The following is a 24,969-nucleotide window of genomic DNA, read 5'->3' as shown; positions in this document are numbered from 1 at the left end:
TAGAAAATTCTACCACAGAACAGCATCCAAGAGTCCCCACTCAGCCTTCAGGCATAAGGCTATTTTTGGTTCACCATACTCAGATTTATGAGTCCAAGAGACCACAGGCCTAACCTTTCAATAAGCTCATGAGGAAAAACAAGCCTAAACCCAATTTGAAATAGCCTCAGTAAGTCTTTCCGTGGAGAGCTAATATTACTCCTCATTACTGAAGTAAAGCTTAGTTCAGACTGTTTCAAGTGGCTTCTATATTTAGATACTGGTATCCCTGAAGGTGTTGTCTTTGGGATGACAGAACAGTCTCCATCATCCCCACTGTTGATAAACAACAGGGTAATACCGAATGATGGATGGCCCAGAAATGATTTAGTCTTCATTTTGGAGTGAATTTTTGTGATCCTATTTGAACGTGGGTGTGCAATGTAGTGGTTAATGTCAAACCTAGTAGTGAAGTCATAGCATCAAGAAATGAGTCACCCAGCCTTCCTGGTGTGATCCCAGCTTACACCAGGCTGGAAACAGCTCTTGCTCTTGTAGAGTTCAGTATTTCACTTAAGACTTCACTGGAACAAGAAAGTTGAAATTTGATTTACAAGGACTTCTTAACTAAGTGCAAAAATAATCTAAATGGTGTGTGATGGCTGCATCACAAAACATTAAATAAAATAGGCGTTAGCAATTAACGGAGATTTCAACCGAATGAGTAGTTAACCAAACATGATAGGTCAAGCTTGTCCATGGCAACAGTATGAAGAAGAGTATACTGTACTTTCTCTAAAAGGGGTCACCGTACTTTCCCTATAGGCTAATATCTTCTTAACTGTTCTGATGCACTGCTGTCTTCCCTTTACCCACATGGGCTAGAAAAATTATGACTTTTGTCCTTTTGAAAATCTAGGTGATTTATTTATCCTCTAATCCCAATTGAAGAATGGTTTTTCCTGAAATTCAAATGAGTAACATTTGCAGAGTTACTTCCTACCTTTGAAATCTTTTCACCACCTCCTTTGTCTAAGCTACTACCTTCTCTCACCTGAACCTTTGCAACTAGCCTAGCTGTCTCCATGGACAAACTCTTGCCTTCTTCATTCCGTTCTACCCATGGAGGCCAGAGTCATCTTTTTGAAATGCATCTTGTTTTAACCTTCTCCCCCACCCCATATAAAATCCATTTTGCCTAAAGATCAGTGTCCTGAACTTGGCCTAGAAGGCCACAGAGGGTCCTGTCTGTCTGTCCGGCCTCACCTCATGTGACACTGCACCAGAGTATTCCTCTCCCCAGAATATTCTTCCCGCTCCTTTTTGACTGGTTAACGCCTACAATATTTCAAATTTCAGCTTAGTTGTTACCAAAGTCCAATATTTTCTATTAAACATCCAAGTTCTCACCTTCACAGTAGTTATCACAGTAATTTTCAGTTCAGTTCTGTGATTCTTTGATTAATTCTTTATTCTGGACTGTAAACCCCCATGATGGGAAATATCATGTTCTTTTGTTCACTGTTGTATCGGTGTCTTGCACAATGCCTGTCACATGATAGGAACTCAGTAAATGTGTATGGACTAAATGAGTGAACAAATCATTTCTGAGAGCAAGAAGCCACATGAAAACTAACAAGTCTCCCTCTCACTTAATATTCAATTAATCAATTAAAAAAAAAAGAATTGTTGAGGAGTGTGTGCAACCCCAAACATTCTCATTTGCTTTCCAAATGTTTTAATCTACCGTTGCAATAAACGATTATAGTTCCTTTGACTAACGAGACCGGCATGGTTGTGTTTTGTTTTTTTCCTTTTTGTGTGAAGGAAATGAATGAGGACCATAGCACACCCAAGAAAGAAAAGCAAGAGCGGATATCCAAGCATAAAGAGAATCTGCAGCACACACAGGCCGAAGAGGAAGCCCACCTTCTCACTCAGCAGAGACTGTACTACGACAAAAACTGTCGCTTCTTCAAGCGGAAAATAATGATCAAGCGGCACGAGGTGGAGCAACAGAACATTCGGGAGGTATGGATTATGTTCCTAACTATTGTCACTAACTTGTGAGACATTGACCTTGGTGAGGATCATGACTGTTCTGTCCATTCCTATACCCTTAGCCTTTATAGTCTTTAGCGCAATGCCTGAGACAAAGTAGGTATACAAAAAGGCAGGGAGTGAATTTACCACGGAGGAAAGAAAGCCCATTTACAGAACAAGAAATCGACTTTTCCCAAATAAATGTAATGGAACTGTATTGAACAGCTATGAGAAGCCATATCATGCAGTGGAGAATCAAAAGAAACAGAATAGAGAATTTTTGCTCTCAGCTCTTGTCATAGACTTGTGTTTCTGAGACTCTACATGAAACATGTAAATAACAGCATGCTGCTCTCTAATTAAGTTCATTCAGTCAGTCATCCAGCACTCACCAAGTGCCTCTTTGTGCCAGGCTCTGGGCTCGTAACGCCAGGACTTTAGAGAAGCTGTACTACTTGCCTTCAAGTAGTTCCAACTCTAAGAGGAAAAACAGACGCGTAACAGACTAAGTACAATATAACATGTTAGGTACATTAATAGACACATAAATAAGTATCATGGACATACAGTCATGAAAGGGCTTGGAGGATTCAGTGATTGATGAGGCGTGAGTACCCTGCGTGTGGAGTGGAGTGTCAGAATAAGAGTAGCTGGAGGCAGAACACAGAAGGCCTTGTTTGTTAAGCCAAGGCGGCTCGACTTTAGCCTCAAGGCAGCTGCGCAGCCACGAGAGGGTTTTAAGCAGGGAAGTGAGGGATGAGTTTTCTCTATTTTGAAGAATGAGTGCATCAGACTGAGGGTAGGCTAGAGTGGTGAGAAGCAAAACACAGTGAGCTCAGCTAGGACCCCCTTTCTCTAGTTCTGCCTGGAAGAGGCAATGGGGATCAAGAGAGGTTAGATCTTTCTTTTTTTTTCAAATAGCATCTTCTTTAGCCCAATGCTGTAAGATTCACATGTGCTTTTGGAAATGAGATCTGAGTGACATTTCTGACAGAACTGAAAATAATTCGGACTAAATGATGTGAGGATTCCAGGAGAGGGAAGAGTCAAAAGTGACTTCAAAGTTGCTAATTTGGGAAATTGGATAAATACGATGTTATTCTGTAAGATTAGGGGAAGAGTATGAATCAGTTACAGATACAAAGTTCAATAGGAAATCACTGTGACCTGGAATAATCAGAGAAAGAGAAAGCCTCACAAACGAGCTAGCACATTTGTAAAACTACCGAAGTTTAATAAAAACCCAGTGTTCACCTGTGCGAAGGCAACGAGCACTTCAGGTACATTTAATGGGAATGTGAGTTGCTCTAACGTTTTGGAGAGCAGTATTCAAATAGGAAGAAAAAAGGGCGGAGAAAACTCAAATTGATTGACCACATATAATTATGGGCCAGGCTCAGGCTCTTTTTCTGTTATCTCATCTTATTGGAAGAGGGAGAAAATGCTGAACATTTTTGAGCCAGGCAATGAGTGATGTGGCTCGAATTATACTTTGGAGAGATCAGCCCAGTTAGGTGGCAACACGCAGATTGATTAGAGCACGCATTCTCGTTGGGGGTGATGTTGCCCCCAGAGGAGTAGGTTCCTGTGGGGTTGGGGTCTTAGCTATTGCAATGGCTTGTGGCCCTCTGAACACTGTACATTAATAGATATACAGTATATCTGTGGTATTAACATTTCAGGAGTGGGGATGGTTGGGAGTGGGCAGAGTCTAAAAAAGCTCCCGATGGGGACAATAATGAAAAAAACAAACGTTGAGAAACAATGGATTAGGTGGAAGAAACTACAAGCAAAGGGATAGGTGGTAGGAAATGGGGTACAGACAAAGGTGGTGACGGTAGCTGTCAAAAGAGAGGTCAGATTGAAACATAGTTTGAACTATAAAATAAACAGGACTTGCATACAATAGGATATGAGAGAAAAGATGAAGGTAAGATCAAAGTTATTTCTAGGGTTTAAGACTTGGGGAAATGCATTTGGATGGAAATAGAAGCTTAGAGAGGGGTTGCTAGTAAGAAACTGATTGATTCATTCTAGACATGTTGAATTTATTAGAAGTCAAAAAAGTCCAATAGCCAGTTGCAAATAACATATATAGGACTGTTTTCATCTGGCAATTGTTATTATTCTAATCGCACATATTTCAAAGAAGTCTGAGATTAAGGGGATAATTAGAAGTCTGAGATATAGAAGACAATTATCCCCCCAAAATGATAGAAACTGTATTTGTGACTCCATTAGTATCAGGTTCTAACCAATCGAGTAAAGAATAGCCCCATGAGGGTATTTTTTTATGAGTCTAGATTTTCTTTTGTTTAGTCTTATTCCAGAACCTTCTTTATGAAAATGTTCAAAGTTTTTCTTTCTGTTTACAAAAGTCATCAAAGAACATTGAAAGGAGACAAATATAGAAAAATGCAAAGTTGAGTAGGGAAAGTTCTTGATATTCCCATCCCACCCAATCTCTACCCTGAGACAGTCACCATTAATTTGGCACATAATTTCCAGATATTTTTTTCTGTACATTTGTATACATACATACAGTTTATATATTGTACATAACTTTTACTTTAGAAAAAGAAGATTACATTAGTATCAGTGGGTTTATTTGATTTGCAAGCAATAGAAACAAACTCTGGCTGACTTAGCATGGAAAGGAATTTATTGGAAGGATACGGGGTAGATGACAGAGCTGAAGAATCACTCTGGAAAAGATGAAGAATCAAGCTGGAAAAGCAACTTCCATGACCTAGACAGCAAGAGCTAATAATGGCTATTCCTCAAGGCACCAGCATTTGAACGTATCTCTTCCAACCGCATTTAATTTTTGTTTCACTGCTGCTTAAGATTCAAATTCCTAGGAGATTTAGCACTTGATTGGGTAATGTGCTTACTCTCTTACTCTCTGATTCCAGATAGGGTGGAGTAGTTTCTTAAGCAAAAAAAAGAGCCTGTTCATAGAAGAAGGGGAAATGGATACTGGACCTACAAAAACCCCCAGATGTCCACTGTACTGTTTTGTAACTCTTTTTCTTTTTCATTTACTATCTAGGACATACAGCTCTGCCTTGTTTTAACCATTAATAATAATGTTGTTATTATTTTTATTTTTTATTTTTTAGTATGGCTATAAGATTATGTATTTAACAAGGTACTTCTTAGTGGAGATTTTGTTGAAGTTTTACAATATCACTAACAATACTACAGAGGACATCTTTGAATGTAGATCTCTTTACACATATACAAGTATTTTGTAGGATATATTCTCACAAATGAAATTTCTGGGTCAGAGTGTATACATCTAAATTTTTAATAGATATTGCCAAATTGCCCTCTAAAAGGGTTTATATACTCACCAACAAAGAGTACCTGTTTTCCTATATCTTTGCCAAAACTGAGTGTTAGCAATCCTTTTAATTAATGAAAACATTTTAAAAGATCACCACAGACTAGGTTGAGCCTCTTCAACAATCATCACTGCACAGATGCTCACTGTTCTCTAAGCAGATTTTTAAAAGTAAGAACTGAAACTACAAAAGCATTAAATGTCTCAGGCTAACAACATCTCTATTGAAAAGTTTGAATTCTAGTTCTTACTCAACCTCAGTGGGCATGAGCACAAAAAATTTTGACTTGAGTGAGATCAGCTGCTTTTAAAGAAGTCAACAACACTTCCTTTGAAACTTAAATAGAATGGTTGGGTCACCGTTGGGATGGGCTTATTCGGGGGACACGCCCTGGATCCACATCTTATGCAGGAGGTAGGTTCACACAAAGTTTGGTGATGAGCGCGGGTGCCGTCATGGTCTATGAACAGTCAGTACCTGTGTTTCTGTACTCAGCTCACACTCAGCGTGGCAAGATGCTCACAGTATGTGATGTGAGGGAGGCGGCGGGAGCTGCATGCGTCCTATCTCACACGCCTTTGGGGCGCATGTACACTGAGTACACTGGCGGGCAGAACCACCTGTACCATTGCATTTGTTTTGTACTTTTGCTCAGCTCATTTTGTTGAATTTGTATAAGCTACAGGTGCACATGATGAGGCTCTACTGTACATTGTATCATTTGTACAGATGACGCGACCATCGCCTTGTCCAGATAGAGGAGAGGAATTCTTCAGAGTATTGTATCACAGACTGAAAAAGCATAAAACAGGAAATATAAGCCTTCATTGGGAAATCTTTTAATGGAAAATGTCGAAAATCAAAAGACCCGAGTTTTAGCCTCAGTTCTGCTTTATAGCAGCAGTATGATCTTATATTAGTCTCTCAATCTCCAAATTTCTTACTGTCATATATAAAAGGGTTAAATCCTTACAATCTTACCACCTCAGAGGGTTGCAATTAGGGTTAAAATATATGAAATCATTTTTAAAACTTGAAAGCACATTACACATTATTATGTAGGCACAACAGTGGGCTCATAATAAGCTGAATAATGTTTTTACCCCCCATGGTTTAAAATCTTATGGGCAGTTTACTAACTTACATCTGAGCAATTTAGATATATGAATTGAAAGGAAAGGGAACAACTTACAATTGTAATAGAAAAGCCATTTCAGTATCATGTTTTTCTCACCTTTCTAATAGTTTATAAAAACTAGTTTTAAGATACTCATTTCTGAATACAGAAAAATAACAATGACGTGTTTATCTATTCTGAAGTGTTTTCTTCCGGTCTTTCATCTTCACAAGAATGGTAGTTCATGGTGGAAAAGTTATCCTCACTTTACACCTGTGGAAACTAAAACAGATGAAGAGACATGCCCAAAGCCGTACATAATGAGTCAGTGGAATTGCTGAAACTGACGCACACCCTGAATACTTTTCCATTGATTCTCAAACTTAAGTATATATCAGAATTAGCTGGGTGGTTTGTTCTGAAGACTGATGGCTTGTAACCCAGGTAATTCCAGTGCAGGTATTCTGTGGACAACATCCTGAAGCATTCCATTAAACATAAAGCGAAGCATTTGATTTGTTCTGAAAGTGTTGTTTGCTTTGTGTCCTCTATTTTTTTCCCCGAGTTTCAGGGCTCTGGGCAGCTCAGACTCAGTTTAGACTTCTCCGATTGGTAAAATGAGGAAATGCCCAATATTGGGAATCCTGGTACTCAAAGGTTTAAAATGATTTAGTGACCTAGGAACAGGATATTTACCCACTTCAAGGTCTTTCCTTGGCTTTCTCTTGGGTCACTGGACTAGAACAGCTTTAGTCTCTGGGAAGGGCTCACTGTCAGCTAGTGCCACCTAGGGGCGAGTTAAGTCATTTTTAAAAGAAGACATTTGATGGCCCAGGTAAAGAGGAAAAATAAAACAAGGAAAAGAAAAATACAAGAGGAGATGGGGGGAGATGCCCTGGGATAGTATCTTTTATTCCTTAAAACAAATGTCAGTTGCACGTCTGATATTTCCTCACTAGAAAATAAACTCCATAAGGAGGTTGTACTTGTTCACTGCTGTCCCTACTGGCTCCCAACAGTGCCTGGTACAGAGTGAGTGCTCAATCAATAAATACTCGTTGAATAAATGAATGAATGATTAGCAACTTTGCTCCGGTAATAGATGCTGTGCTGTATAAAGGACTTGTCTTCCATAGACAGAAGTCCCAGGTTTGCAGGATATTCTCATCCACACCAAAATATAAATGTTATTGATCATCCTATGAAAACAAAATTTTCTTCTATGGTGGATGCCATTAGAGAAGAGAGGCACCCTGTTGTTCTAATTTAAAGTCCAGCTCCAAAGCTTTCCCCTTTATTTGGCCTTTTAAACTAGTCGTAATACCACCCTTTTCAGAAATCTTAAAGCATTAAATCTTTACTTCTTTTATAACACTAATCACTTCCAACCTTGCTCTCTCTCTTTTTAAAATGTATACATAAAAAAACATGAGCCAGTGAGCTGCGTCCTTCACAACTAGACTGAGAACAATGGCTTGACTTGGAGTTGGGGGGGGCGGGGGTGGGGGGAGGGAATAAAAAACTCATTTCTCTGTATTAATTAAGCTTCTTTCTTTGCATGTTGTTGAAATTTATTTGATGTAGCTGAAGCCCAAAGCAGCGAAGTTACTACAGAAATATAGGAGTGTTTCATAAAACCCAATAGCAATAATACAGCTGGACCCACAGGACAGCGTAGAAGCAGTCAGGAACTTGGGCATATATTCCCTATACTTCTTTCTTCTCTCTTTTTCATTCTTCTCGCTCTGAAGCCCAGCTTTCTCTAATCCTTAGCACTCATAGCAGCAGGTGGCTACCACATATGTAGTTTTAAAGGCCCCTCAATTCTAGCCACACGTAAAGATTAACTGTCTCTGAACCCCAAATCCAGTTTTCCCAGAGGGAAAACATTGATTCAGTCAGCTGGACGCTGAGCTTACACTTCAGTGCGTATCTATTACAGCTTCCTACTAGAGTGTCAGCATGTTGAGGACACAGAATCGCAGCCTAGTAAACATTTTTATGTACCCAGAGCACGAGGTGCAAATCTGTGACATAGTTCCATTCCAGAAATATTCTTGAACTGGTGAATGAAAAAATTTCACTCAACTTCTCCCTCCCCACTGTTTCTCTAGTTTCCTTTCTTGCCCCCTTCAACAAAAAAGAAAGACATGAGTAGAACTGGAAAGAACAAAATGATTAGAACTAGAAATGATCAAACAGACTATAATGGAAAAGATGAAAGGGGAGAGATTTCTGCTTTTCCCCAGCATGCTGTGAAATCTGAGATTTTAAAAAAATAGGTAATTGGCATACTTCTGACATATGCAAAAAGTAGGGTACTTTCCCATAAGAACATTGTAGACATTATCAGTTTAATTCAGTGATTGTCTGCATGTTAGAATCACCTGCGGAACTCTGAAAAATATTGATGTCACAACCCCACCCCAAACAGTTCTCAGAATTTCAGGTTGTGGGATTAAGGCTTCTTATGTTTTAAAAGCTTCCTCCCATGATTTTAATGAGTAGCCACGGTTGAGAACCACTGGTTTAGCTGAAGAAACGTTTATTTAGACCTGTGTATAAACATTACCTAATTGAGGGTTTCAGCAGGTCTGTGAGGTAAAAAGGGCTCAAATAGAATTAATCCCATTTTACAAATAGTATAGTTGTGATGGCTGCAAAGTTGCCCATCTTGTAAAGGGTGGACCCACATCCAGAACCTAAATCTCCACGGATTGTTAATCTAATCTCATTAGGTCGTGCTGCCAGACACTAGTGGGTTTAATAAAGAGGCTGGTGCCTTCCTTGCCATCCCTCACTTACTTGCATCCCTTCCAGTTCTTCTCCATTCACCTCTCTCCATTTATCTTTTGTTCTTAAATGCAGGAACTAAATAAAAAGAGGACCCAGAAGGAGATGGAGCATGCCATGCTAATCCGGCACGACGAGTCCACCCGAGAACTAGAGTACAGGCAGCTGCACACGTTACAGAAGCTACGCATGGATCTGATCCGGCTACAGCACCAGACTGAACTGGAAAACCAGCTGGAGTACAATAAGAGGCGGGAAAGGGAACTGCACAGAAAGCATGTCATGGAACTTCGGCAACAGCCAAAAAACTTAAAGGTGAGAGGAAACTGCAGCATTTCCCCGTTTGGGCTCCAGGACAGAGTTGGACTGGATCAGTGGTTCCTACAACCTGGATGATTGTCAGAGTCACCTGGGCATGGTGGGAAGAGCTTTGGGAATCAAGAAAACTCAAATTACAAATTTCTGGGCCCCGCACCTACTGAATCAGAATCTCCAGATGTGAAGCACAAGAATCTGCATATAACAAACCCCTGAAGAGATGCCGCCGGGCACGCTGGTTTGGAAACCATTGTACTGGATGATGTCTCCCTTTTTCTTTGTAATTTCTCTGACCCCTTCATGATCTGCCCTTTTAAAAATTGTAACGTATGGACTCAAAGCAGCCCATGGTTCTAAAACCAGGAAATGAGAAAGTTACCTGGCAGGTACAGGGCAGATAAATCGCATCCATCACACCAGTCACATCATTGGTGGGAGCAGTCACTACCTTCAGTGCTGCAGTGCTGAGAAAGACTCTAAAACCACATCTGAGCTTTTAGGAGAGAGTAGGATGTATTAGTGATATCTGTCATGGCATGGGACTCAGGAGGGAATCTCCATGTGCCAGGCACTTTTTACTCCTGCACTAGAGATATGGAACTCCTTTGGCCCTCCCTGCCTCAGAGAATTCTAGCTAATTGACAAGTTTTATGGATTAAGCGATTGCCATATATCAATGTTGTTGAGATGTTGTCAGTGTTGATACAGGTATGAGTCCGACCTCGACCCCTCCGGCCATGCCCCTCTCTAGCCAAATCCTCACCTGTCTAAATAGTGGTCCTGTAATCACAGCCCCTCGCGGTGTTTGTGAAATGCACACATGAGGCAAGATAAAGGAATGCCTTTCGGACTTACAGAACACCTTCTCCTTGCCAAAATGCATACTTGATATTACTACATGCACGTGTCACCTCTTAATGGGGGAAAATAACTAAAATCACTTTTATTTATGCTGAAACTTAGTGGAATTGTCAAGGAAGCACAGAGCAGTGAGAGCTGGCTTGTACCTTGTCATCCCCTTTCTCACTTGGAAATGAGGGGCAGGGCTAGGTGATAAAAAATGGGGATAAACAACTAACAATAGAAGACACTGAAGATTTTGACCAGGAAACAATTACAATAATGAACAAACTTTTAACAAACTAAGCTTCGTAGTATTCCACAATCTGCCTAGAGTTGTGATCCCCGGTAACAATTCATTTTTTTTAATTCACTCACAAATTCAAAATTACTTCTATTTATTTAATATAAAAACCAAAAGTGTTGGTAGAGTTGACTCTTGTCTGTGCCATATGTAGTATTTTCATTATTACTGACTAGTTGTGTGGGTCACTGCAGCAAAAGACAGATGGTCCCAGACCTGTATTGTATCATTAGAATGGGAGACTTTCTATATTTACTGATGTGTTTTTATTTTCCTTTTATCACTTTCCCACACAGGCCATGGAAATGCAAATTAAAAAACAGTTTCAGGACACTTGCAAAGTACAGACCAAACAGTATAAAGCACTCAAGAATCACCAGTTGGAAGTTACTCCAAAGAATGAGCACAAAACAATCTTAAAGACACTGAAAGACGAGCAGACGAGAAAACTTGCCATTTTGGCAGAGCAGTATGAACAGAGTATAAATGAAATGATGGCCTCTCAAGCGGTAAGTGGTCAGGTTTGGTGCCACGGCTTCAAGAGCTTTGGGAATCAAGAAAACTCAAGATCCAGCCTTTTGTTCCCAAGATGATTCTTGCACAAATTTAGGATATTGGTGTTTTTCTGCCCAAAGAACTGAGGAAATGAGGAAAGGACGACGCTGAAAGCCAAGCCAATGTGGATACTTGCTGGAGTGTATCTTATAAGTTGGAACTCAAGGAATAACATGCTACATCAGACCTGTGGCACATAGGGACTTTGAGGGCAAGATGCAATAGATACCGCATATAATACCACTTTTATTCATCAGAGATGCTCAATTAATGTCAGGCATAAATAAGACACACAGACACATTCATTCAATAAACCTTTACCGAGTATCTGTGTCCAGCACTCTGCTGGGCTCAGAGATAGACTGATAGGCTAGAGAGACAGCAGTGGGTCCCTGTTCTCACACATGTCCGTCAAGTAAGGAGGTCAGATAATTAAGCAATAAGAATAAAGTATAATAAATGCTTTGAAGTGGGAGGTATCCGACTGTGGGAGGATAAGTAGGAACAACTAAGCTGGTCTAGGGAAAGCTTCCCAGCAAAAACCGAGAAGCTTTAAGGAATTGATGGAAGTAAACGGGACCTACATAGGCAAAGGTCCAAATGATAGAAAGTGTGCATTTGGGGATTGAAAGAACTTTGGTTCTTGAGCCCAAAGGTCAAGGAGGAGCATTGTGGGAGCCCAGCAGGGAGAGGTCATAAAGGTTTTGGTAAGCCAGGGATGGGAAATCACCTGGTAATTCAGCGAAGGTTTCAAACAATGAGTCTTAAAGGACAATAATTCCAAACAGGCAGAAGAGGAAAAGTTACTCCTGGCAGAGGCTATTGCTTTGCAAAGACTCAAAACCCTGAAAGAGGATGGCACATCTGAGAAACAATGAGTAGATATAGCAGGAGTGTAAACAGAAGGAAGTCAGTAGATAGTCGGGTCAGATCCTCAGAAGCCAGGAGTTTCAACGTTATTGTATAAACAATGCAGAGCTGCTGGTGCCTATTTTAAGAAGGAAAGTGACAGGATCAGATTTGAGTTATAGAAAGATACTGGCAGGAATATGGCAAATATAGGTAAAGCGACCAGTTAGGAAGCTATTGTAATAGTCTGAGAAAAAAGGAAATGAGGACCTGAACTAAGAGAGAACATGCCAATGGAATGGTGAAGAGGGAGAAATATTTAGGAGGTAGAATAGGTAGAATTTAGTGACCGATGTGAGAAGTAGGCTTGATAAGAGTGGAATGACTCGTCATTTTACCAAGACAGAAAAATAGAAGGAAGGGTGAGTGTGGATGCCTGGAAGATAATTGGCTAAGCTGTGGACATGTTATTCGAGCCATGTGGGTATCCAAGTACAGAGGTACAGAAATGGGAATCTGTGGTTCAAGAGGGAGTCAAGATTAAAGACAAAATTTTAGGCCTCATTGTTATATGGCAGCACTTGAAGCTGTTGGGAATACCCGAGATCCTCTAGGGACAGGAGATAGCATTAGACAGGGAGTGGACAAAGACAGATTTGTGGACACCATTGTGAGAGGGCTGAGTAGAAGTAGGACCAAAGAATAATCAGCAATCCAGGGGAGGGGGGGATCAGAGAGCACATCTCAGAAGCCAGAACTAATGTTCTAGTGGATGACTTCAAATGTTGCAGAGACCAACTGGACCGAGCAGTAGATTTGTCCACTGAGTGTCCCAGACAGTCAGTGGAGTAGTGGGAATGGAAGGCGTGGTAGTGCAGACGAGGTGATCATTAAGTGAGATTGCTTCTTCCAGAGCCTCATCAGTGAAGGAAGAAAGAGAACTATAGCTAGAGATAGGGACAGTTAAAGGAGGACTTATGCTAATTGGGAAAGCCTTAAACATGGCCCTGGGCTGAGGATAGGAGCCAGTGTTCATTCATTTGTTCGTCCACCAAGTACGTATTTGTTGAGTGTCTATACTGTGTCCCGGGCATCCTGGGATACTGTGGTGCCTAAGACGGTCATCAGTCATATCTGCATGGAATTTATAGAATGGAAGAAACAGACATTGAAAAAGTCGACTCAGTGTAATGGCAGAGCAAGTGCAGTGTTAACAGAGTGTAAACCAGGAGGGCCAGGCTGGTCGGGAGGATCGGGAAAGGCCACTCAGACACCCTGAGTATTGAAGCTGAGGTGTGGGGAGTACGTCCTAGGCAAGAGGAACTGCATTTGGAAAGATGGGAAAGACAGTGGACGTCCATTATGTTTGGAATAGAGAAAACGAGGAGGAGACTGACATGAGAATAAGACTGGAGGGTAAACAGGTCCTAGATCATGCAGAGGCTCGTACACTTTCTTAAGAATTTTGATCTTTATCCTAAAAGCAGTGGGAAGCTATTGAAGAGTATCATGAAGGAGGGGACTGACATCAGGTTGGCCTTTTTGAGCAATCGCTCTGGTGGCATGTGGAAAATCTCCTGAGAGATGGCAAGAACAGATACAAGGAGGCCATTTAGACAGTTGCTGCTTTTACTTGGCCGTGAGGGAGCAGGGGCAGTCGAGATGACGGAAAAGTGACTGAATTGGAGAGAGAGGCAGGAGGTAGAGTCGAAAGCATTTAGTAACAGCTTGAATGTGGAGAGTGAGGTGTTAAGGACTTCCAGTCTCTAGTTTGAACAAAATGATAGGCGATGAGCCATATCCCTACATGGTGAGAAAGGAAGTAGCCAATTGGGGAAGTGAGACGGGAAAGATGAATGGTTATTAGAGATGTACTATATAGATATAGATATTAGTTAATATTAGTCATATTCAGCTTGAGGGCCTGGGAAACTTCCAGTTGCAGATGTTTCCAGTAGACTGGACAAGCTCGCCTGGACCTCAGAAGAGCAATCTGATGTAGAGGTGTAGATGTGGGGGCTTATTTGCATAGAGGTGGTAATTAAGGCCTTTAGAAAGCCATTGGAAGAGGGATTAGAGGAAGGAGATTGCCCACGACAAAGCCCTGTTGACGAAGCCCTGAGGAACACCCACGTTTAATGGCCCAGTGAGGTAGAGAGTACCATGATTCCCTGAAAATAAGACCTAACCAGAAAATAAGCCCTAGCATGGTTTTTCAGGATGACGTCCCCTGAACATAAACCCTAATGAGTCTTTTGGAGCAAAAATTAATATAAGACCCAGTCTTATTTTCGGGGAAACTCGGTAGCTGGAAAAGGTGAGGGAGGAAAACACCAAGAGAGTGTGTGATATTTCAGAAGACAGGAGAAAGATTCCAGGAAGGAAGGGGCAATCCATGATACCCAGTGCTGCTTGGGAGGTCAGGTGAGATGCTGACCCCTTCTGGGTGGCCTCAGTGACCTCGATGTGAGCCAGTGAGTAGAGGGGCAGGATCACCATGGTGCAGGATGGGGTGGAAGTGAGGAGAAGGGGAGGGAGAGTTGATAGGGACATGATGGGTGACAGGATTTCTGTCTCGTTCACTTTGTATTCTCAGCATCTGCATCCATGAGTGGCGTGCAGCAAGTGCTCAGTAATGCTTGCAGATGGGAGAGAGCTGGTCAGGAATATAGGCTCATGTTACATAAGACGGGAGAGAGCTGGTCAGGAATATAGGCTCATGACTGCCCTCGAATAAAGTCAAACACCCTTTGCTCTGAGGCAGGGAGGAGATAAAAGTGTGTGTGATAATTTCAGCTGTCCTCAATTGACTGCTCACCACGTGCCTGGCACTGTTTTAAGTATATGAAGTAGTTACTGTTTTAACCCTAATTTACCTGTGAGGAAACTAAGATTTATTGCGGTAAAGCCACTTGCTTTGGGCAGGAGTTGGCAAGCTTTTTCTGTAAAGGGGCAGATAGTAGTACATAGTTCAGGCCATGTGGACCACGGGGTCTCTGTCACAACTGCTTTTGGAGTACAAAAGCAGCCATAGGCGATACATAAATGAACGAGCATGTCTGTGCTCCAGTGAAACTTAACTTACAAAAATAGGCAGCAGGCCAGATTTGTGCCAACTCCTTACTTACGGTGTCACCTAGCTAATTAGTGGTGGAGCTAGGATTCGAACCTGTTTTCAGGGGAGCCTATAAGCCTGTATGCTTGGCCACTCCTGCATTAGGCTGCTTCTGTCACATCCTCATCTTCAGTTTCATCCATTTGAGAAAACAGACATGATGTTTACTTTATAAAAGTTTCTAATGGATTTCATATGTTCAGTTTTGGGGTGATGAATACCCAATACTGGAATATCCTCTGATTTCTAACCTGGCACTTTGTTGTAGAGTCAGAGTTGGTACAGAATAACAAAGTTACTGACATTAATAGTAGAATGCCAGAAATAAGAGGAGATGGAGGTATTTGAGTGGTCTAAACTGCCCATAGGTTCAGCCACTCACCCCCTTGGCCAGGGCTTACAGCAATTAACGCAGATGCTTAGAAAAGAACAGATTTTCATTCCCTTTCTTGGTAAGGAATCTCCCGTATCAAGAGGGAATCGATAACAATCTCATTGGGAGCCAGTAAACACTTTGGTATTTATCTGTTAGGCTGTTCCTGCTGCAGATTGACTGTTGATTGTGTCTACTATTTCTTCTCCCTTCATAACTCATTGAGGAAATGAAAACAGAGATGTCCTCTTTAATGGGTTTCAGTGAAAGCTGGTTAAGATTAATTATTGGAAAGGACCTTGGAAATACTATAATTACATTGTTTTGTATTCATTTGATATAGTATATATCTCCAAAAGAACTAAAGAAGACATTATGTAAATAACTTTTAAAACTATTCCAACGACATTTCAAAAAGTCATTTCTCAATCAAGGTATTGAGATGTATTATTAGTTGTCACAAATTGTACAGATAGGGGAGGAAGCATAGGCCGAGGATTAAATACCTTGACAAAAAGGTCTGTATGAAAACACGCAGATAAACTCAAGGTAAACAGAACTGTCTAGTTCGAGGGTTCTGATGTCATCGTTCCCAGCCAAATCGAGGGCCTCATAAATCTAGATAAAACCAAGCCTTAGGCAGAAGGGTCATCATCCCTTAAACATCCTTTTCCTGCCTGTGGCCCCAAATCTTCAACTCTGCTCACTTTCAAGGTTGGCACTTTTGCTTGCTGGCTTGGCCCAGTTCAGGGAGCAAGAGGCAGTCTCTCAGGCCGGTTTATAATCCGGGCTTCTGTGCTTCAAACCACAATATGCCCGTTACAACTATCAAGCTTACCTTCTGTCTGTGGGGGAGAGATTTTGAGCCGCTTCAGTTTTAGATTGACTGGCAGCAGGATAACTTCTGTAGCCAACAGCAGGGACCAACCTGCTAGGAGAGCAACAGTATTGTGGTATATTCCTCAAGTGTTATGGAGATTGGACTCATTTGTTTGTTTGTTTGTTTTTGTATAGAGCTAAGGATATCTAGATGTATGGTGGTGTGGGGCTAAAAGATATCTAACTATGGAAATGGTTTGTCAAACCCAAAATAATGTTAACAGCTACTGTTTATTGAACACTTGGTATATATCAAGAACTGTGCCTAGGATTTTATATGAATTCTTTTATTTAATCCTCACACCAATCTTAGACAGTAGGACCTGGTTATTTTCCTGAAATGAAAAAAAAAAAAAATACATGCGACTGGGAGAGGTTAAGTTACTTGCCAGGTGACACCCCTAAGTGGATGGTGGAGATTGAATTCAAGCTTACGAGTCTGCCTGCGAAAGACACAGGTTCAGTCACTGGGTTGTGTAGCGTTCCTGACTCCTGCTAAGTGTGGTTTCCTTAAGAATGTTTTTGTTTTCTTAAGAAGGAATGTTTTCAGAAGAGAATGTGTTTTGAGAAGTTTGTAGCCCACTGGGCAGAGTGTACTATTTTTGATTCCTAACTCTGGATGTACCCAGGGCGTCTGTCTGTTTTTCTGTGGGGACCTGTTTCACTCCAAACAACAAAACAGCCTCCAGTCATCCCCAAGTGCTGTAAGCCAGGAGTGAATTACAGTGTGTGTCTTCTGTGCCCGCAGTTACGGCTAGATGAGGCTCAAGAAGCAGAATGCCAGGCCTTGAGGCTACAGCTCCAGCAGGAAATGGAGCTTCTCAACGCCTACCAGAGCAAAATCAAGATGCAAACAGAGGCACAACATGAACGTGAGCTCCAGAAGCTAGAGCAGAGGGTGTCTCTGCGCAGAGCACATCTTGAGCAGAAGGTAAGGCAGTATTCCCACGGGCCGCGTACAGCTGGGTGGGGGAGGGGCACAGCCTGAGGAACTGCCCCTCACCGAGCCCCACCTGTGAGCCCTGCCTGTGTACCGGGCACCGCTCACTTATCATTGGCCTTTATACTCCTAGAGGGGGGCGTAATCTCGTTCCACAGGCAGGACCCTAAGGCTCAACACGGTTCCGTTACTTGCATAAGTCTGATCCCACAGCCTAAACTCTCTCTCACTCTGCTAGGAAACCCTCCACCTTCACAGCCAGAGGAGTACATGGGTTCCTGGGTAGTTGGGACATGGAAGGTTCGATGAGCTGACAGTATGGCTGCTGAACGGCACGAGGAAGCCACATGCAGTACTGGCTTTTATTTTCAGCTAGTTCTAAATGAAAAGAAATCACCAGCAGGGCTCTTTTAAAAAATTAAAATGAAGAGAGGCTGGTATTGCCACGCATAATAAATGTCCTCTGAATTGAAATATTCATTGCTTTAGGTATTGCTGAGGAATATGAAGTAGAAAAGATTTCATAAAGCATCTCAAAGCTGTTAAGCATTTATTTGCTTAACCAGTAATTTGTGCTTCCTTCCGGTAGTTCCCTGAGACCAATGTAGAAGACTGTTTTCCCAGCTCCTGTTCTAGAGCTAAATTGCTAATGACCCAGGGGGCGTTTGGCTCTCTATGGGACAGTGGCACAATCTAATTGTGCTTGAGTGTCTTTTAGCTTCTCTTGAGCCATCTCTTGCTGAGACAGGACACTGACCTAGATCAGCCCAGCTGCTTGGCTTGCTAGAATGGTAGCACTAACCCCAGGTGGGCCGCAAACATTTTTATTCTTGTGAGCAAGTTTTAAATATAATGGATTAGATACAAGACATTTATCACAGGACTCTCCCAGCGCCCCCCGCCCCCGCCAGTCTAGTTTCCTCTCACTTCCCGTGTGTCATGTGTGCATGCCTGTTGGGAGATCCTTTCATTAACAAGTGCTCATTGTGCTTATTTCAGATTGAAGAAGAGCTGGCTGCCCTTCAGAAGGAACGCAGCGAGAGAATCAAGTATCTATTGGAAAGGCAAGAGCGAGAGATTGAAACTTTTGACATGGAGAGCCTCAGAATGGGATTTGGGAATTTGGTTACATTAGATTTTCCTAAGGAGGACTATAGATGAGATTAAATTTTTTTGCCATTTACAAAAAAAAAAGAAAACAGAAAAAAATTCAGACCCCGCAAAACCACATTCCCCATTTTAACGGGCGTTGCTCTCACTCTCTCTCTCTCTTACTCTTACTGACATCGTGTCGGACTAGTGCCTGTTTATTCTTACTCCATCAGGGGCCCCCTTCCTCCCCCCGTGTCAACTTTCAGTGCTGGCCGAAACCTGGCCATCTCTTCTATTCATAGTACACGTCACAGTATTGATGTGATTCAAAATGTTTCAGTGAAAACTTTGGAGACAGTTTTAACAAAACCAATAAACCAACAACAAAAAAGTGGATGTATATTGCTTTAAGCAATCACTCATTACCACCAATCTGTGAAAGTAAAGCAAAAAAAAATAATAATAAATGCCAAGGGGGAGAGAGACACAATATCCGCAGCCTTACACCTTAACTAGCTGCTGCATTATTTTATTTTATTTTATTTTTTTGGTATTTATTCATCAGGAATTAAAAAAAAAACAAAGTTTTATTAAAGATTGAAAATTTGATACATTTTACAGAAACTAATTGTGATGTACATATCAGTGGTGACATATTATTACTTTTTTGGGGATGGGGTGGGTGGGTGGGGTGAAGAGATCTTGTGATTTTTAAGAACCTGCTGGCAAGAGTTTAACTTGTCTTCAGCATATTCTGATTGTATCATAATCATTTTCTGCTGTTGCAGAGAATGTGAATACACTTAAGGAGCTCACAGAATCCCAGTAGCACAAATTGGGCTTTGGCAAATCGTGTATTTTGTGTATAGAAGGAATTTAAGGAGAGGTATTACTTATTTTCATATTGTATTTTAACTGTTTCTCTGATCAAATTTTTTTACTTCCTCCTCCTATTCCTCCCCACCTGCCTCCTCTTCCAATTCAGTATTTGGAGTTCAACACTGTCTCTCAATCAGATCATCTTGATCTTTTTCTTTAGTCCCCTTCCCCTCCCTAAGTCCCATATCTTGGTCATAAATATTGCATTATTCACACTTTCAAACTGTGTATTTTCTTACAATAAAAAATGATGAAAAAAAAAAGGCTTTACTTCTTTTGCATGCACTTTAAAAAACAACAAAACAAAACATTTTTCAGGTTCCAAGGAAGAGCATGATAACTGTCAGAGCTTTTAATTATATTTGTAAATAAAAGTGTTCATCACATCGCCTTGCTGTGTTATTGTAGCAGGAAGTTTCCCTTCTAGGTTTACCAGTTCATAATTCAGAGGGAGGAGAGCCACCACCCTCCAGAAACCGTTCTCCGGAGCCCCGGTTGCTCCAAGAAGAGCCATTCAGGATTTTCAGGTAAAGCTGTGTCTTCCAAGTTCTACAGGATTGAAGATAGTGTTACACTGTCTGAAGTGGTCAACTGCACCTTTTTGCCCTTAAGAAAAGGATCGTGTGGATACACTCACACACACAGACTCCCAGTGTACCATTCGCGTGTAGGAGTATGTATTGCTGAGGAGAGAATTTGGGCACCTTTAAAGAAAGGCAGGCTATGAAGAAGACATTATAGCCAAATATTTGAAATGATCCCACTGTCATAGATCCCCACCCCCCATGGTCTTCTTGTATGAGAATAATTTTATGTGCATGAGAATGAGGTGGCAAAATATGTAACTTGTAAGAATATGTAACAAGACCATCTCAGTAAGATCTCATGTTCTTAGAGTTCTAAGTCCTGAATCTTTAGCATGATAGCGTGAAGGTCACTCCTATATCCTACAGGACATTCAGTCATCACAGACAAATGTGACCAGTCGTGATCACTATGATCAACTAAAGCAGAGCGGTATACTCAAAAAATTATAATTATCAACGTGGGTTAACCCCAACCTTAAAGCCTTTAATAATTATCACCGGATTTCCTAAGCACCTTAATTCATTGAAGTTTCTCTGTTAGGTACATCAGAAAATCATATTGGAAAGAAGACTCATACTTACCCCCCAAACAATAGATAACCTGTATTTCATGCTTACGCTTACCATGTGATGGGACTCCACGCCAAACATTTTTCAGATAAGGAAATAAGCTCAGATCAGGGTGGGTGGTGGTGGTGGAGACCGTATCGAGACCTATCTGATTTCATACTGCGTAGGTCATACTGCCAATCAGAACATTAAATCAGTAAGGCAGAAAAACTTCATGTGGTCTATTATATCCATTTCTCTGTAGTGAAAAATGTCTAGCTAGCCTGTGAAAAAGCCTTATGTCTGTGAGATTATAGGTGCTGATCTTTATGAAATGTCCTTCTCCACAAGTTTGTCAGTGATGTGTTACCAGAAGGAAGACCAGAAGGAATGCGGTCCCTGCTTCTAACACCTGGTATACACTGAGACTTCCAACTCCTAATACCTTCACGACGAGGCAGTGAGAATATAGACAAAGACCAGAATGGCAGCCAGAGAACAGCTGGAAAGAAGTGCTGGGACAGCAGCAGAGAGCCAGTGTCCTGTATTCCAGCATACACTCCACTTCCCTGAGTTAAAAAGAATTATTACAGGTTTGTTATACATATTAGTAAGGGCTGTTACCTTTGATTTGCAATTATTCCTTCAGTGAATATTGACTGAGTACCTTATATGTCAGAGGCTCGAGATACATCAGTGTATCTCAAACAGGTAAAGATCCTTGCCCTAATGGAGAGTACACTAGGGGTGGGAGGAAACTGATAATACAAAAATGATAATAAATTATCTTACATGGTAATAAGTGCTATAGATCAAGGGAAGAGTAGGGAAGGGGGATCAGAAGTGCCAGGATCAGCATACATTCACTCATTCATTCAAGAAGTATTTATTGAGCATCTACTGTGTGCTTGGGGGGGGTAACAGTAAATCAGATGTATGGAGTCAGTACTCTGCTGGAGCTCCACATGGTTTAAATCTCCACTGAAAAGTAAATCAGCAGTAGACTAGGTTAACCAACGGTGGGCTAAGACGAGCCATGACAGTGCAAGAACGGGGTGCTACCAGGAGTTTGAAGGAACTGCCGACGATGAGAGTCACAGGGTGCCAGTGATGTCTGAGTTAAAGCATTTCTTGAATTTACCATCATCTGTCATTTTTATTTGTTTATATATCTATTCAAGAAGGGTATTCCTGGGCAACTGGAAACATGCTTATGTAAGAACTCCATATACCGCTCTGATTTTAATTTCGTAATATATTTTGCCCTAGAAATGGTAAGCTACAAAAAGTACATTTTTATTGTCCCAGTTTGGCAGAGCGGTGTAAATCTTTCCTGCTGATTACAATGAAAAACTAGACAAAATGCAAAAGCAACTATCAGAGGACACTGGAAAATAAAAGCAGATGGATTGTGGAAAAGCAACCTAGACAGAGGAATGAAGGCAAAAGAAAACCGTTTTCAGATGAAGAAAAATTGAGAATTCATGGTCAGCAGGCTTAACTCTACCAGAAATGAGAAAGGAATTGCTCATACTGAAGGGAAATGACACCAGAAGGAAACTTGGGTCTCTAAGGATGAAGGAAAAGCAACAAATGGTAAATATCTAGATAAATAGAAAAGACTTCTCCCTCATAGTCTTGAACTATTTTGAAAGATATGTATATAGTTTTGTTGTTGAAAGCAAAAATTATAACATTGTCTGGTGAGGGTTTCAATATATGTAAACTGTAATCCATATGACAACTATAACATAGAGGTTGGGTTAAAGGACCTATTGGTTGCCATGCTTCTACATTTCAAACAAAGTGGTACAATTTTTAGTTTAAGCAGACTAAAAAATTAGTTATGGATATTGAACTCTTAGAGTAACTACTTAAAAAACAAAAAAGAAAACCCAAAGAGGTAACAGCTTAAAAATCCAACAGATCAAAATATTCAAATAATCCCAAAGAAGGCAGGAAAGAGAGAACAGAGGGGCAAACAGAAAACATATAAAATGGTAGACCTAAATCCCACCAATTAATAATTACATTAAATATTAAGTCAACAGTCCAGTTTAAAGGCAGAGATTGGTTGACCTTGACTTCATGAAGGGTCGCGTCTAATAGAGGAGATAAACATTAACAATTACATATACATATTTTTAAATGACAATTGTGATGTTGCAATAGCATAGTACAGGATACTAGCCCAGTTTGGGAAGGATTCCCTGGTCAGTTAAGAGACAAGAAAAGAGTGAATGAGATGCTGTCAAAGAAAGTGCGAGGGGAAGAGGATTCCGGGCCGCATCAGTAAAGAACCAAATCTGTTACCGTGTTTCCCCCAAAATAAGACCTCGCCAGACCATCAGCTCTAATGAATCTTTTGGAGCAAAATTAATATAAGACTTGGTCTTTATAATATAATAAATATAATATATAATACCGGGTCTTATATTAATTTATGCTCCAAAAGATGCATTCGAGCTGATGGTCCGGCTAGGTCTTATTTTCGGGGAAACAGGGTTGCAGCCTGGTATGTTCAAGAAACTGAGAGGCAGGCAAAAAATTTGAAGTTCAGTAAGACAAATGGTGAGAAGCTAGAGAGGCAAATGGGGGTCAGATCACATAGGGTCCGACAGGCCAAGTTCAGGATCAGGTCTGTATCCCAGAGCAACTGCAAACTGCTGAAGAGCTTTAAGCAGACAATTTAAGGACAGAAGTCCCTGGCTCCCTGATCCAGAAGAGGATTTAGGCCATGTATTATGATGTGAAAGTATTAGAGAGCTACCAACCCTGTTTCTGAGATGAGGTCCTGTCTCTAAATCAGGGTTTAATTTAGGGGTTCCAGAGAAATTGCCTTGTTTGACCTGTGTTCCCCCATGAAATCAGAATGCTGAGCAGTTCCCAACATCCCAGGGTCGTGTTAGAAACACTGCGCTCTGGAAAGGCTGCTAAAGCTGTACCGTGGTGAGTATAGACTCCTGTGTCTCTTCATTCTAAACCTTTTTAAAAACACACTTTGGTAACCATGTAGCCAGGCAGGAAACTGCCTTGAGGAAAGTGGCTGTTTGTAGACTTTGTTCCTATATCAATCAGATCAAGTGAATCATTTACATATATGAATTCATTTAATCTCAACAAAAAATCATTTTCTTCTCCAACAACCCTGTGAGGTAAATGCAGACTAATGATTCCCCCACTCATTTTTCATGGCACAAGGCTGAGCCTCTAAGGGAATCTGTGTGTAAACGGGCATGGTGGTGATGAAGTGGGCTGAGGCCAGAGCTGGGTTCAGAACCTGGAGTCCCCACTTCCTAATGCGGTGCCCCTGGACAAGATCACTTCACCTTCCAATTTAATAGGTGAAACATGGTATCCCATTGTTTTTAAGGTTACTATTTTTTCGTATGTATTGTTCTTTTGTGAACCGTGAATAGTTTTTTGGGTTGGGTTATTTTGACCTTTTTTGGAATGATTTATGAGTCTACACCTGTTTTAAACAAGGAAACAGATTACTATGATTCCTTATAAATCTTGAGAGTTGATTTAAAAAGTACCATGGTTAGCAAGATAAAAGTCTCAAAGAACAGTTTAGAAAGAGTAAATGATTTTAAATATAAATAACAAATGGTCAAATACTTTAAAAGTCTGAGAAAACTGGTAAGGGTATGGAAAAAGTTACTTTCATATACCACTGACATGAATATAATCAGTGTGATCTTTTTGGAGGGTGGTTTGTCAGTATCAGCATTGAAAATGCATATATCAACTGATTATTTCAATCCTAGAAATTTATCCCACTAAATTACTTGCAAAAGCATTTTATACATATAGTTTGCTGAAGCAGTTTATAATAGCAAATAACCAGAAATAATCTTACCGCAGTAGGGAATTAGACTGGTTAAATTATGGAATATGCATAAAAGAGAATATTTCAAAATATTGACGTGAATTGTGGTGACCTGGTAACCAAAGATAATAGTGTACGAAAGTATATTAAGTAGGGAAAGAGAGAGCAGAACAATATATACCAGTGTGTGTAACAAGATTATAACTTCTTAAGGATAAATATGTAGATACACACGGATACGGATATTTACATTTTCTTCTGAAAGAAAACTGGTAACTGCCATTGAGATGGGAAGATTAAAGACATCTTCTTCCTGTACTGTTTGCCCTAACCATGTGCATGTATTAATTTTCATTTATTTTTAAGGGCAACAGGGTGGTTGTTTTCTTTACAACTTTGTTTTATATTTAAATGAATCATAAAACTCTAAAGTTACAATTACTCTACCTTATCTGCCCCCAGAGATGACATGAGGCAACATTTCCAGCAGCTTTTCAGAGGGCAGCAGTGAAAGGTGGGGGCAAGGCCCAGCCTTGCTTAGCACCTGCCAGGCCTAATTCAGGATCCTGTCTGCATCA

At 40.8% G+C, this 24,969-nt stretch overlaps 1 protein-coding gene across 2 annotated transcripts in view; it reads left to right on the top strand.

Annotated features, from left to right (window-relative positions):
- The window catches only part of TAOK3 (TAO kinase 3), a 145,858-nt gene extending 126,696 nt beyond the window's left edge, over positions 1–19,162 (top strand). For both annotated transcript variants that reach the window (XM_033097872.1, XM_033097873.1), the window contains exons 17-21: positions 1,807–2,010; positions 9,355–9,594; positions 11,038–11,250; positions 17,261–17,443; positions 18,452–19,162. In XM_033097872.1, coding sequence (XP_032953763.1) covers positions 1,807–2,010; positions 9,355–9,594; positions 11,038–11,250; positions 17,261–17,443; positions 18,452–18,613 — 1,002 coding nt within the window. In that variant the 3' untranslated portion in view covers positions 18,614–19,162. The remainder of the gene's footprint in view (positions 1–1,806; positions 2,011–9,354; positions 9,595–11,037; positions 11,251–17,260; positions 17,444–18,451) is intronic.
- Positions 19,163–24,969: the final 5,807 nt, after the last annotated feature.

This window comes from Rhinolophus ferrumequinum, chromosome 25 (assembly GCF_004115265.2).
Source record: "Rhinolophus ferrumequinum isolate MPI-CBG mRhiFer1 chromosome 25, mRhiFer1_v1.p, whole genome shotgun sequence".
Classification (NCBI taxonomy): domain Eukaryota; kingdom Metazoa; phylum Chordata; class Mammalia; order Chiroptera; family Rhinolophidae; genus Rhinolophus; species Rhinolophus ferrumequinum.
The sequence above is the reverse complement of the archived record's forward strand: the minus strand, read 5'-3'. Positions and strand labels throughout refer to the sequence as shown.